This window comes from Danio rerio, chromosome 13 (genome assembly GCF_052040795.2).
Source record: "Danio rerio strain M-AB ecotype USA chromosome 13, GRCz13ab, whole genome shotgun sequence".
In the NCBI taxonomy this organism is placed as follows: Eukaryota; Metazoa; Chordata; class Actinopteri; order Cypriniformes; family Danionidae; genus Danio; species Danio rerio.
Genome location: NC_141033.1, coordinates 7,862,607 through 7,875,479, shown reverse-complemented (window position 1 = coordinate 7,875,479; position 12,873 = coordinate 7,862,607). Strand labels below are relative to the sequence as shown.

At 39.3% G+C, this 12,873-nt stretch overlaps 1 protein-coding gene across 9 annotated transcripts in view; it reads right to left on the bottom strand.

The window, feature by feature from the left end:
- The window catches only part of cngk (cyclic nucleotide-gated potassium channel), a 53,956-nt gene that overhangs the window by 9,628 nt on the left and 31,455 nt on the right, over window positions 1-12,873 (bottom strand). For 3 of the 9 annotated variants that reach the window (XM_087277338.1, NM_001423203.1, XM_087277343.1), the window contains 9 exon segments: window positions 9,870-9,957; window positions 8,542-8,604; window positions 7,618-8,270; window positions 6,025-6,128; window positions 3,958-4,101; window positions 3,481-3,642; window positions 3,301-3,393; window positions 2,334-2,483; window positions 805-938 (listed from right to left, as the gene is read on the bottom strand). In XM_087277338.1, the coding sequence (XP_087133464.1) occupies window positions 805-938; window positions 2,334-2,483; window positions 3,301-3,393; window positions 3,481-3,642; window positions 3,958-4,101; window positions 6,025-6,128; window positions 7,618-8,270; window positions 8,542-8,604; window positions 9,870-9,957 (1,591 nt within the window). 9 annotated transcript variants of the gene reach the window in all.

The following is a 12,873-nucleotide window of genomic DNA, read 5'->3' as shown; positions in this document are numbered from 1 at the left end:
CGTTAAGAGTACAGTAATATGCTGGTGTTTAAATGCATTGCTTTATTGCATTCCCGCATTGGGCTCACACAACCTTTCTGCTACTTCATACTGTAGCTGTGGTGGGCATTTCTCTTTGTCTCATGCTGAAGCCAGTCGACCAATCACAATAGACTGGGTCATCGGTCCAATCAGCGCAGATTAGCATCGCGCTAAGGAGAGGTTTGGGAATAAATGAATCGCTAAACGATTCATATGGGAGTCGCTGTCGCTGGGATAAGGTAAAAACAAATGCATATTATAAGACAATGAAAGTGTTTTTTGACCTTGCATTATTATCAGCGAGTCGTTGGAGACCCCTAAAATCAAAATATGACCTTTTTTAATGCAAAATAGGGGCTTTTTAATTACAGTGAGTATTACAACCATATTGTAAAGGTTTTCCAAAAATTGTTCTGAAATTCAATATATTTAATACCAACATTTTAAAAAGTATTTTTAACTGCTTAAGTTGTTTAACTGATAAATTAATATTCTTTTTTTCAATGTGTCTTTTGCCTATACGTCTGTCCTATTCTAGGTGTTCTTGCTTATCAACAAATTCCTTGTGAAATTTGTTTTAGAGTTCCAGAGTTTGTTGTGGATTTCAAGCCAGCAATGCTTAAATGTATTAACAACATCTGGGTTATATTATGAGTTATGGCTGTACTAGGTGATAAAGTTACTTTAATTATTTACAATATCATGCCAGTATCTATCTAACTCCCCAAAATTCATTATAAACACCTAATTGCATACATGACGTATCACTAAAAAAATGCTTACCTTATTGTTGCAGCTCTTGGTTCATGGAACAGCAAACTTCTCTCACCAAAGTACTGTCCAGCACTTAGTTTAAACAAAACTTTAGATTCGTTGTTTGACAGAACTTCCACTTCTCCCTTCTCGACGAAATACACCTAGAAAATAAGGTGTAACTAAATTAACAAAGCAATACAAAAAAAATAAATAAATAATATATAACAAACATGCTCTATTGACCATTCAGACCTATATGAAGATTTAATATTTAAGAAAATAAAATTATTTTATTTGGTCGGCGCCAGTGATGTAGTGGTTAGTGCATTGACTCATGCTCATGGCGACCATGAGTTTAATCGATTCCTCCTCGCGGTCCTTTGCTCCCAATGCTTTTCTGTCAAAAATGGTGAAAACCCCCGAAAATACTAAATTATATATATATATATATATATATATATATATATATATATATATATATATATATATATATATATATATATATATATATATATAAGCAATATCACACGAGTAGCAGTGCGATATGGTATCATACAGCCATATCGCACTGCTACTCGTGTGATATTGCATTTATACAACAGTTTGATGGCATAATTGTGTATATAAAAACAAAATCAAACATGGAGAGTCTCAAAAACACTTTTGTATGAGGAACTACTTTCTTCCGCGTTGGATTCAAATCATAAGCTGACAGTCGAACAGCTAAGCAAGCATCTCTTGTTATGCATATTGTTTCCAAGTTCCGAATGTATTAAAGTCCCTTTAAAGCAAGTCATTTCTCGCAGGCATTCTGCTGAAATGGGAAAACATCAAATTCTCCAAAACCGTTTGCCAAGCTTACGATTAAATTTCATATTTGGAATCTCCAATAAAGTTAAACCAAAATCACAAAAAATCTGCCTTTTTTTCAGGTCACACAATCGTAATAATACGTATGTGCTCTCGGAGGGAACAAGATCACAACAGCAACCGTTTTAAATGTTACACATTATCATCCTCTGAATAATGGCTCCTCCAATCGTGCTGGTCCTGAATTAATTCACAACTTGGTCTTGACGGCAGATCTCTTTAAGAACAAATTCACTATTAACATGACTTAACATAACATGATTAAATGACTTTGTGAACAGAAAACTGAATCCTTCACCTGTAAGGAAATTAATCTGCTTGTGCACAAGGTTAAAGCATGACCATATAAAGAATTAGCCCTATTTCACCAAAGCCCCCTGAGGTGAAGAAGGCTTGAAGAGAGGTAGTAGTTTTTATATTTATGTAGACAATAATAATCTTTTTATGCTTAAATATATTTGTGTTGCTGCTGTACATGCCTGTGTAATTTTGGATCCACCCATCACTAACGCACTCTTTTGGTAACAAAAAACAACTACACCATTGGCTGTTTCTAGGCCTAACGGTTTGGGCTGCACGATCAGTTTTAAGGCAAAAGTATAATAATACCAAGAAAAAACCTAAACAAATACAATAGGGTTTCAGTGCTACATGCTTAAACCCCTAAAGATAATGATAATAACCACCTCAGATCCACAGTCTCCTTTCTTGTATATGACATCACTGGCTCGGTACAGGCATTGTGAAACTCCTCCAGCTAGCAAGCGAATAAAGCATCCGTCATTTTCTAACTGCTCCAGCCACGTCTTAGATAATGTCATCTCAAAAACTGGCAACTACAAATAACACATTATGAGTCTGATTACGACATATAATAATTGACTATGACATCAGTTATAACATATATAAGGCTTTATTTAACCAATCTAATATACTATATGCACAGCTAGTGTTCATTTTAGCCAATGATAAACTCCCGGTGAAAGGTTAATGTGATCAATTTCAATTTTATATGGTTCCTTTTAAAGCATCGATGTTGTAATGTAATAAAATACAATCAGTTAAGTAGACTTAAGCATCCATTTAGTTGTTCAGGCGTAAAACAAGATAAAAGACAGTGTAAACAAAAGTGCCATCAGTAGCAGCAGGCTAGCGCAGAAACTCCATTGAAAGTACTGGGGTCAAATAAATTTCCATATTTTTAAGACATGGTGGAGGAAATTGGAATTTAATGCAGTGCTTCTTGTACATTCTTTATATTGAATGTCAGTGAAGACCACTGATTTTTAATGAAATCAGATCTTAAACGTGGCAATTTTGTAATGGCAAGACAGCTCACTGGAAGTGCTTGGGTTGTCTGACTGATAATTAAACGTCTATGTGCATATACCCCATTGCATGGTCTAAAGCACACAGAGCAGGTGCAGTTGGGGTCCAAATACACTTTTGCTATTTTAAGGATGGAAAAAAAATGGTCCTTAATTCTACAATTGCGTTTGCTATTTAAACCACGTGGCACAGGACATGAAAATGAGAACTGAAACTAGCAAAAAACACTCGCGTCGTGCCTGGTCCCACATTGTGCCAGGTGTATAATAGGGCCCTTAATCTTAAAAAGTCAAAGAAAGATCTAAGAAGCTTATGATTCATTACACTGAGTTTCCCTGCTCTGGTGATTTCCACAGTAGACAAGAGGTTTATCTCAGATTCTTGCGTTGTCGTCCTCTGGATTTTAAGACCAAACACCTATAAAACATATTATATATTTACATAATTAAGGTGCCATTCTACAGTCATATTAACAAAATGGGTAATATCAAGACTATATAAGACCTTTGCTATAAAATCAGCATAAAGAACTGTTGATAAATCACTGACGAGTGAAGAGGGCAAGTACTGAGACAGTTTATCCTGATCGAATCCTTTTGTGCACATCCATCGAAATTTGTAGAATCCGATTACCTGGTTATATAAAGCCCCAGTTAATCTGTGGCTCTTAAAAAAAGGAGAGAAAAAAAGAGTTAATATCAGATGAATAATAATCACTATAAATAATATCATAATCCCAATTGAGGCTATATTAAGCTGTTTAATAAAGAGATCATCTGTGAGCCTGATCACAGTAAAAACCAAAATGCTAAAAACATCAGTGGTGGCCTAACCAAAGACTAACACCTGAGCCACCGTGCCGCAAAAGTGCATATATTTAGAAGTAAAAGCAAACCAGTAAAAATAAATGATGTGAATAATATATATATAAAAACTACATGTATTATGTGTTATTACGAACGTATAATTTTTATGAAATACCTTCAAGAATAGTTTCATGCTCTCTGCCTTCTCTGTATAAGCAGCTCTCAAGGCATCTGTGTTGGCCAGCATACCAGTAACACTGCCTGATAACCAGCCTACAAACAGCACCCCTATAAGCATGATGAAAACCTGGCCTGCTCTCTGAAAGATTGAAGCACAAGTAAGTGCAAAACACTGAATCAGCAAATCAGTTCAATGGAAACAGATTATATTATTTTTTTAAAAAAACTTAATTTAACAATAAAAGCTGTATTTTCATGCACTACAATAAGGGCTGGGAGATTTGGCCTAAAATCACAATCTCGATTAGCTAAACATTTTAACTCGATTAAGATAAATGAACGATTACTTAATTATTTACAAAAATGTTTGCCTGTATAGTTCACTGACAAGTTTTGTACAGTAAATGTGCTAATATATTACAAGTAAGAGACTGATGAATGAAGGGTGCACTGCTTGATTTTAAAATAATTGAAGGAAACACACTATATATGAGTGGTTCTCAGTTTTTTCACCAGGTACTACCTCAGAAACAAATTGCCTCTAAAAAGTACCAGTATAATAACTATTATTGAAATATAGTAGCGTAGTTGGGCTAATTAAGCAGCTACAGCTCTGCACAGCTCAAAAATCAGGCAAATTAATTCATATTATTAAGAATATGTATAATTGTCAGCTACTTTAAACATTATAAATAGTTTTAACATTAACTGCGCTTGCAGGTAAAAAAAAAAAAATCAATGTTTAAATTAGAATGTGCTTTTGAAAGTTCATTAAAAATGGAACTGTTCTCAAAAAGTAAAATGAAAATTTGTACAAGTTGTAGTATTAATATATAGTAGCCAGTGGGCCTATTTGTGTCAGAAAAGTGAGTGATGGAATCAATACAGCGCTTAACTAATTCTTACTTGTGGCATTTTTCGGGATTTGGTGTAAATGAGATCACATCTTAAGTGAATCGTAAAGTTCGCTATGTACCGATCTTTGTTTTCAAGCAGACTTGGGTACCGGGTACAGACTGGTGTGATCGTGGCTTCAGGGAACAGCCAATGCTGATCACATCAGTGTTTTCATACGCGTCAAAGGCTTAAAGGTATGTTCATTTTATTATTTTATTATTCAGCAATTCGTCTGTGTACCACTAGAAGGAAGCCCGAGTACCACTAGTGGTATGTGTACCATAGTTTGAGAACTACTGTACTATATCTACTATCTATGATTATTCATAAGGATTATTAACATCAACCTTGAACAACTGAAATTATAAACACATATTGTCTAAAACCAACAGTTGCTTTTTTCTGATAAAAAAGTGAAAACTAATAACTTGCACTTTTGGAAACAAAATAAATTATTTTCAGTGTTTTTCATATTTAAAAGTAGAAAATAAGCAGCATAAATGGACAAACCAGCAGAGCCACCATGATGTATAACATCTGAAATGTTGTTTTGGTCATTATAAAATGCTTCAACTAAAGTATGACTGTAATCACAGTTTTCCATTATCATTATATTATCATTACCTTCAGAACTGTGTTGAGCATCTGGGCACCCAAAAAGCTCACATCTCTAAAAGCACTGTGTGTTTTTTTTTGCAATTCAGTCAGTTTTAAATATAAAAAAGGCCTACAATGGCTTCTACTACCACAGCAAATTCAGTTTTTTTTTCTTTTGATACCAGGTTGCACCAGGTTTTTAGGAAGTGGTGATTTTGTTTTTTTTTTTTACTAATCGCTGCTTTATATGCAAATCTTTTATATGATATTCCAGTTTTCCTACTTCATCCCAAAATAAAAAAGAGTCTATCATATGGCTTTTGAATTAATAAACAATCACATTTTCATAATGAACTATAATCCATTTTAATTCGCATGATATAAACAAGAAAGGAAAAAATGGGTTTGAGAGGGATAAATTATTTTCTCAGAAACCTAAAAATGTGTTTCCTTTTTCTTTTTTTTTAAATATTCAGATTTAAACAACAATCTTTCTAAATGATGGTGCTCAGGGACCAAGGCACATTTTAGTCAAATTCAATTCAAATGATAAACATTTAATACTTACTGAGGCACTTAGACATGGATAAATGTCTCCAAATCCAACAGTACACAATGTTGAAGTTGCAAAGTAAAGGCTCATTAAATAAATCTGCAGGAAAGAAGCAGTGCCTGAAAGGACAAAAAGAATATATTACTTTTATTATTATTATTAAAAACATATTATTTTAATCATGATATATAAATATACATACAGTTGAAGTCAGAATTATTAGTTATTAATTTTTAGCAATTCGTCTTTATTTATATAGCGCTTTTACAATGTAGATTGTGTCAAAGCAGCTTCACATAGAAGATTATAGTGAATTGAAATAGTGTAGTTCAAAAATTTCCCCCAATATCTGTTTAACAGAAAGATTTTTTCAACACATTTCTAAACATAGTAGTTTGTTCTGTAGCCAATCTGAAAAAAAAATAAACAAATAAAAAATTTATATATTGCTTAAATGGGCTAATAATATTGACCTTAAAATTCATTCATGTTCATTTTGGCTTAGTCCCTTTATTAATCAGGGGTTGCCACAGCTGAACGGCCAACTTATCCAGCATATGTTTTACGCAGTGAATGCCCTTTCAGCCGCAAACTAACACTGTGAAACCCCTACACTCTTGCATTCTTGCACCATTGTCACCGACTCGGTCCCAGCAATTCCCCTCACTAACCAGCAGAGGTCACTATCACCGGCTTTCTAAAAACTCCAACACCCAGAATTCCCTGTATCTGGCGCTGATTACTTTGCACCTGATCCTCATTCCCACATGCACATATAAATAAGCAGCTCTCACACGCCTCTCATTACGAAGTCTTGTATTGCCCTGCATACATTTCTGAGCTTATTCTTTGCCTTCTGATTGTTCTCTCGTTGCCAACCTGGACTGTTTACTGACCCTGTCATCTCGCCGCCTGCCCAGGCCTTTGCCTGCTATTGGACTCTGATTCTCTGCTGCAAGCCCCGATCTCAGCCTGTACCCTGATGCCGAACATTATCTGCCTGTCTTCGACCTCCTATGCACTTGAGTTTTACTGTTCCTCCCAAAACTCTGTTGTTCATCAGTTGTTTAATAAACATACTGCATATGGATCCCTCTCTGTCAGCGCAATCATTACAACTATGCCAATTTAGCTTATTCAATTCACCTATAGCACATGTTTTTGGACTGTGGGTGAAACCAGAGAAAACGAGCACAGGGAGAACATGTAAACTTCACACAGAAATGCCAACTGACCCAGACGAGGCTCGATCCAGCGACCTTCTTGCTGTGAGGTGATTGTGCCACCCACTGCGCCACCATGATGCCGACCTTAAAATGGTTTCTAAAAAATGTAAAACTAGTTTTATTTTAGCTGAAATAATACAAATAAGAAAAAAAAATTACAGAAAATGCTGTGAAAAATTCCTTGCTCTGTAAACATCAGGCTGTTCATTCTGCTGTGGCAACCCCAGATTAATAAGGAACTAAGCCGAAAAGAGAATAAATGAATGAATGTTACAGATCATTTGGCAAATATTTGAAAAAGACAAAATAATTCAGAGGAGGGGTAATAATTTTGACTTCAACTGTATATTCAATAGTCAAAGCTCTGAAGGACAATACATACCAAAGTCAATATTAAACGTTGCATCCAAGTGTGTCACCCATGACAGTGGTGTACAGTTGTGCTTAATCTCTGGTAGAAAATAATTAGTTGTGTTCTCATAAAGGCCTATTGCAGGGCAGGAGCTTGCAAAGAGAATGCAAGTGGAAAAGTGCAGAACAAGAGTAGAATATAAGAACAGCTTAAAAGAAGTGATGGTGTTCGTGGCTGCAGCAATGTCGGACTCCAGGTATGAAATCAGTAAAGGAATGCGATACAACTGCAAAATATGTGGGGTCCTCAGGTATGCATAAAAATGCAGAAATTCATTGCTGACAAGAAATCCATTCTCACTGAACGGTGGAATCACAATCCAACTCACAAGTTCCCAGGGAAAGCAGGTTATGAAATCCAAAAGGAACCCGGTTTTGAAGTAATGACATGCTGTTTCCAGGGTGTCAACTTTGAGAATGTTTTCTTTATAAAAAGCAACGTGCATGCGGATGTACATGTCCACCCAACAAAACAATCCAAGTATGTAACAAATTATCCACAGCTCCATTTGGAAGTGTAAAAATGCAAAAAGCAAGGAAGTAGCGATGCTGACAGCGACGGCTGTAATGCTTCGGAAAACTTCCCATTTGACATACCATGGACTCCACGGCAAAATCGCACTCCTGTAATGAAATGCAAAAATATTCACATTTACAGAATGAATGTTCAGGATCCTTATGATGCTTAATAAAATAAAATGATGCTTAACTTTATGGTTAACAAAACTGTTGCACATTAACAATTCTAAATAAAAAAATAAAACAGATTACACTTAATTCGATTTTTCCCTGATGTGAAGTCAGGGAAAGTGAAGTCAATTTGCACCAGGACAGTTTTAACTCTATTAATAACTCTATTAATATATTGTTAAAAAAAAGTAGCATTTACATTTACCTCATTAAGAAAACAGACTGAAATATCCTCAAGAAGAAATATACAGCACGACCCATAACTGTGCTGTAGAGAGAAAAAAAGAATACGTTTTGATTAAAGTTAATTCTGAATAAATGGATTTTAATACGGGTAAGTCCAGTGACCGGCTGCATATATTATTCCCCTAAGTATAGAATTATTTATAATTTAATTTACGAGTGTTGTGCATGTAATCCCTTAAACAGTTTTCTAGCAGTAGGTAAGGGTTAACCGTTAAGTGTTTACAACATCGACACAGGCTTGTTGTTAAGAAATATACTGTTTCTATGGTTACGCTACTTGTATTTTAACCTAGTGCCTTTGCAGAAAACCATATGAACATGAACAGCAAGAAAGACTCAAGTCATCATAAACAGTGATTTTAATGTGTGTGAAACACAAGGCAAGAGTGATCATTGCACTTGTGTCACAGCAGCTAAAAATTGTCCACAATAATCACAAGTCGCTTGCACTGTGATTATACACAAATGTTAGAAAACATTTCACAGCCTGGGCTTCTGTAAAGTTCTGTAAAGGGCTTTGAAATGTGCAATTTTATTTAATTTTGGATGTAATCTCAACTAAAAAATGAAGAGAGGGGGCAGGACTTACAGTAGGTCCTCCCCTTTTAAAAAAACAGCCAATAGTTTTTTGTTTTTATCACTGCTCTGCCAGTGAGAGTGGTTAAGCTTAAGCGTGTGAAGCAAATGTGAAGCAAATGAGAAGTGTCTTTAAAGGGGCGACGCATTTCAGATACTAGAGAGCATTTGAAACTATGAGGTGACATAAAAAAAAAATCGTTGATCCGTTTAGGCGGAAGTGACAAACTGCAAACTAGATGTTTGTATCAATTTCCTATTTTCTAAACGTGAATTTTGTCACTGTTTTGGAGCACACTAGCTAAAACATAACTAACAGACTTAAACTAACATCTAAAAAACGTTATTTTAATTTCACGGGACCATTAAAGTTAACACTAGGCGATTTACAGGTCAAAAGAGTGCAGAGTAAGGTGTAATTAAATGTAATACTTGAAATCTGTTGTAAATAGAAATGTAAATTACCAAAATTAAAATCAAGTGTTAAAAACTCAAACTTTTGTTTAAACTTTTTTTAGTTCCTTTCCTTTAAATACCTTAACTCATTAATTCCCTTAAATCAAAGTTGTCAAACTCAAATAAGGTTTGAGCGATGAATTAAAATCCTGAAATGTGCAGGTCAAATTTGTTAATCCACAGTTTACATTAGTAACCATACTAAACAATCTAATTTACCATTTTAAATTATACAAAACTAAGTTTTTTGCTTACCTTGGTCTTTGGTGACTGACGTCTTGCATTCGGGTCATTTCTTCCTCAGGTCCAGCATACATTAGAATGTTACCGAACTTCTCCACACCTAGAAATGTTTTCATATTTAATTTCTCAGTAGCTGGTTCATAGTCCCTGCAGTCTTTTTTACACCACAACCATCGCAAATATGCATCATGCTAAATGAAAATGACCTTAATTCTAACTCAAGAGTTGGTCCTGAATGACCAGTGTATCTTCAGCTGGTTGACCAATTAAACTCAAAGACAACAGGTAGAAGATAGAGAACGTTCGAGGTTACTAAAGTAACCCTTCGTTCCCCGAGGAGGGGAACGGAAGCACTATAAGTGGATTTGATTGTAAAATCCACGCATTGGGAGGTTCGGTTCAGAAGCTACTCGTCTGAAAGAGTATTGAACGGGCCAATTAAGAATGAATTGGCAGCGCAAGCCTGCGCAGGTGAGCGGCATAAGCAATCAACTGAGTATATAAGCTCACCTGGCGCCAGCAGACGCTATCCTTTTTAAGCTGAAGAGACTTTCAACAGCTAAGGGACAGTCATTATGGCGACGGAGTATAGTGCTTCCGTTCCCCTCCTCGGGGAACGAAGGGTTACTTTAGTAACCTCGAACGTTCCCCTTCGGGGGGAACTTCAGCACTATAAGTGGATTTGATTGTAAAATCCACGCATTGGGAGCCCATTGAAAGCGCCACAATGACTGCACCTTACCAACACCCCCGATGAGGAGATAGTCAAGCAAGCGTGACGCACCCACATCATGGGGGGCGCGGTCCTCCAACGTGTCCCTGGCCCTAATTTATCCTACTTCAACAGAAGTTTTACGGATTTAGATATATTTTTGGGAAGTCGTGAGCATCTAGATAATTCTAGGAAAATACGACAGTACGTTGGGAAGCGTGCAATCCCGATAGGGAGGACGCTGCGGAGGCCATCCGTTACCCAAGGGGGGATAGATGGCAGAATTTACATATGGACTAGCCCTAAAAAGGGGGAGTACGCATAGCAAAAGAGTGGTTAGCGGGGAGGGAAGACACGGGTCCGCCCAGGGGGGGGACTTAACCGTGGCGGAATAAGCATATGGGATCGCCTAGTGGGGATCACGCATAGCAGGCACCTTTACCCAAAACGCGGGCTGACCAGCGGGCAGACCTACAACGTAGTGGGCCAGCAAGTGACTCCTCCGCTGAGTCAGTGCTGAGCCCACGGAGGAATCTGCAGGGCTCACCTGACGGGGAACTTTACTGACAGATAAAAAGGCGCACGTATCTCCGTGTTAGGGAAAATGGCGCAGCAAGCGTGTTTCAACACCCTACCGAATTGTTTCCTCAATCACCAAGGGTTACCTAATACCCTTGAGGAAACCGGCTCCACTCGCAGATTGTAAAACCTTGCAAATGTGTTGGGTGTCACCCAGCCCGCAGCTCTACAGATGTCTGTTAGAGGGGCGCCGCGTGCGCGCGCTCGAGAGGATGCGAAGCTCCGAGTGGAGTGCGCACGCGCTCTCGGGGGACGCGGCTCATCTCGGCTCTGATAGTGAAAGAAAGGCATCCACAATCTAGTGGGAACTTATTTCGGTACGGCACTTCCCTGCTGCCGACCGCTATAACAGACGAAGAGCTGCTCAGATGATCTAAACTCTGAGTGCGGTCCGGATAATACGCAAAACGCGAACTGGACAATAAGAAGGGCTGGGTCTGCCTCCTCCGAGGGCAGCGCTTGCAGGCTCACTACCTCGTATTAAAACGGAGTGGTAGGAACCTTGGGCACATATCGCGGGCGGGGTCTCAGGACGTGAGAGAAGCCAGCCCAATTACAGGCACGAGTCACTGACCGAAAAATGCCTCCGGGTCCCCGACCCTCTAATCGATATCAACGCGACCAGCAGAGCTGTCTTCAGGGACAGAAAGATACTGAGTCGAGGATCGAAGGGATCTGACGCGGCTTGTGTAGCGAGGGCGAGATCCTAAGAGGGCATGAGAGGGGGCGGGGTGGATTAATTCGCTTAACGCCCCTGAGGAACCGGATGATGAGGTTATGCGTTCCCACGGTGCCGCCAGCCACCGCGTTATGAGAGCGGAGATGGCAGCCACGTAACCTTGAGTGTGGAGGGCGACAGCCTGCTCTCCAACTTCTCTCGGCGTAAAGAAAGCACAACGCTGATCTGGCAAATTACGGGGGTCTTCTCAGCGAGAGACACACCATTCAGTGAATAGACTCCACGTCAGGGCATAGGCGCGCTCGGGGAGGGGGCTCTAGCCCGAGTGACGGTATTAGCCACCGCAATCGGAGGTTACCTAAGTCTTCCTCGCGTCTAAAAATCTCTTCAAAGATCGGCGAGGGTGCCAGGTGGTGCCCTGTCCCTGAGAGAGTAGGTGCTCTCTCGAAGGGACTGCCAGGGGAGGGCTATCGCGAGGGAGAGCTCTGACATCCAGGTCCGGTTGAGCCAGAGGGGCGCAACCAGCAACCTGTTCCTCGTCCACCCTGACCTTGCACAGTAACTGCGCGAGCAGGCTCACTGGGGGAAACGCGTATTTGCGCGTGCCCCGAGGCCAGCTGTAAGCCAGTGCATCCGTGCCGAGAGCACTCGGTCAGGGAAAGAACAACTGGCAATGAGCGATCTCGGGGGAAGCAACAGATCGATCTGGGCTTCCCCGAATCGCGCCCATATCAGCTGAACAGACTCGGGGTGGAGTCTCCATTCTCCAGGACGCAAGGCTGCCGTGAGAGCGCATCGGCTGCACGGTTGAGCTTGCCTGAATATGAATGGCGTGCAGCGATTTCAGCCGCGGATGACTCCAGAGGAGCAGACGGCGGGCGAGCTGAGACATGCGGCGAGAGCGCATACCCCCTATACGGCTGATATACGCCACCGCCGCCGTACTGTCCGTCCTGACCAGCACGTGTTGCCGCTCCAGCACCGGAAAAAAACGGTGGAGAGCGAGGAACACTGCCAACAGCTCCAGGCGATATGCCAATGCAACT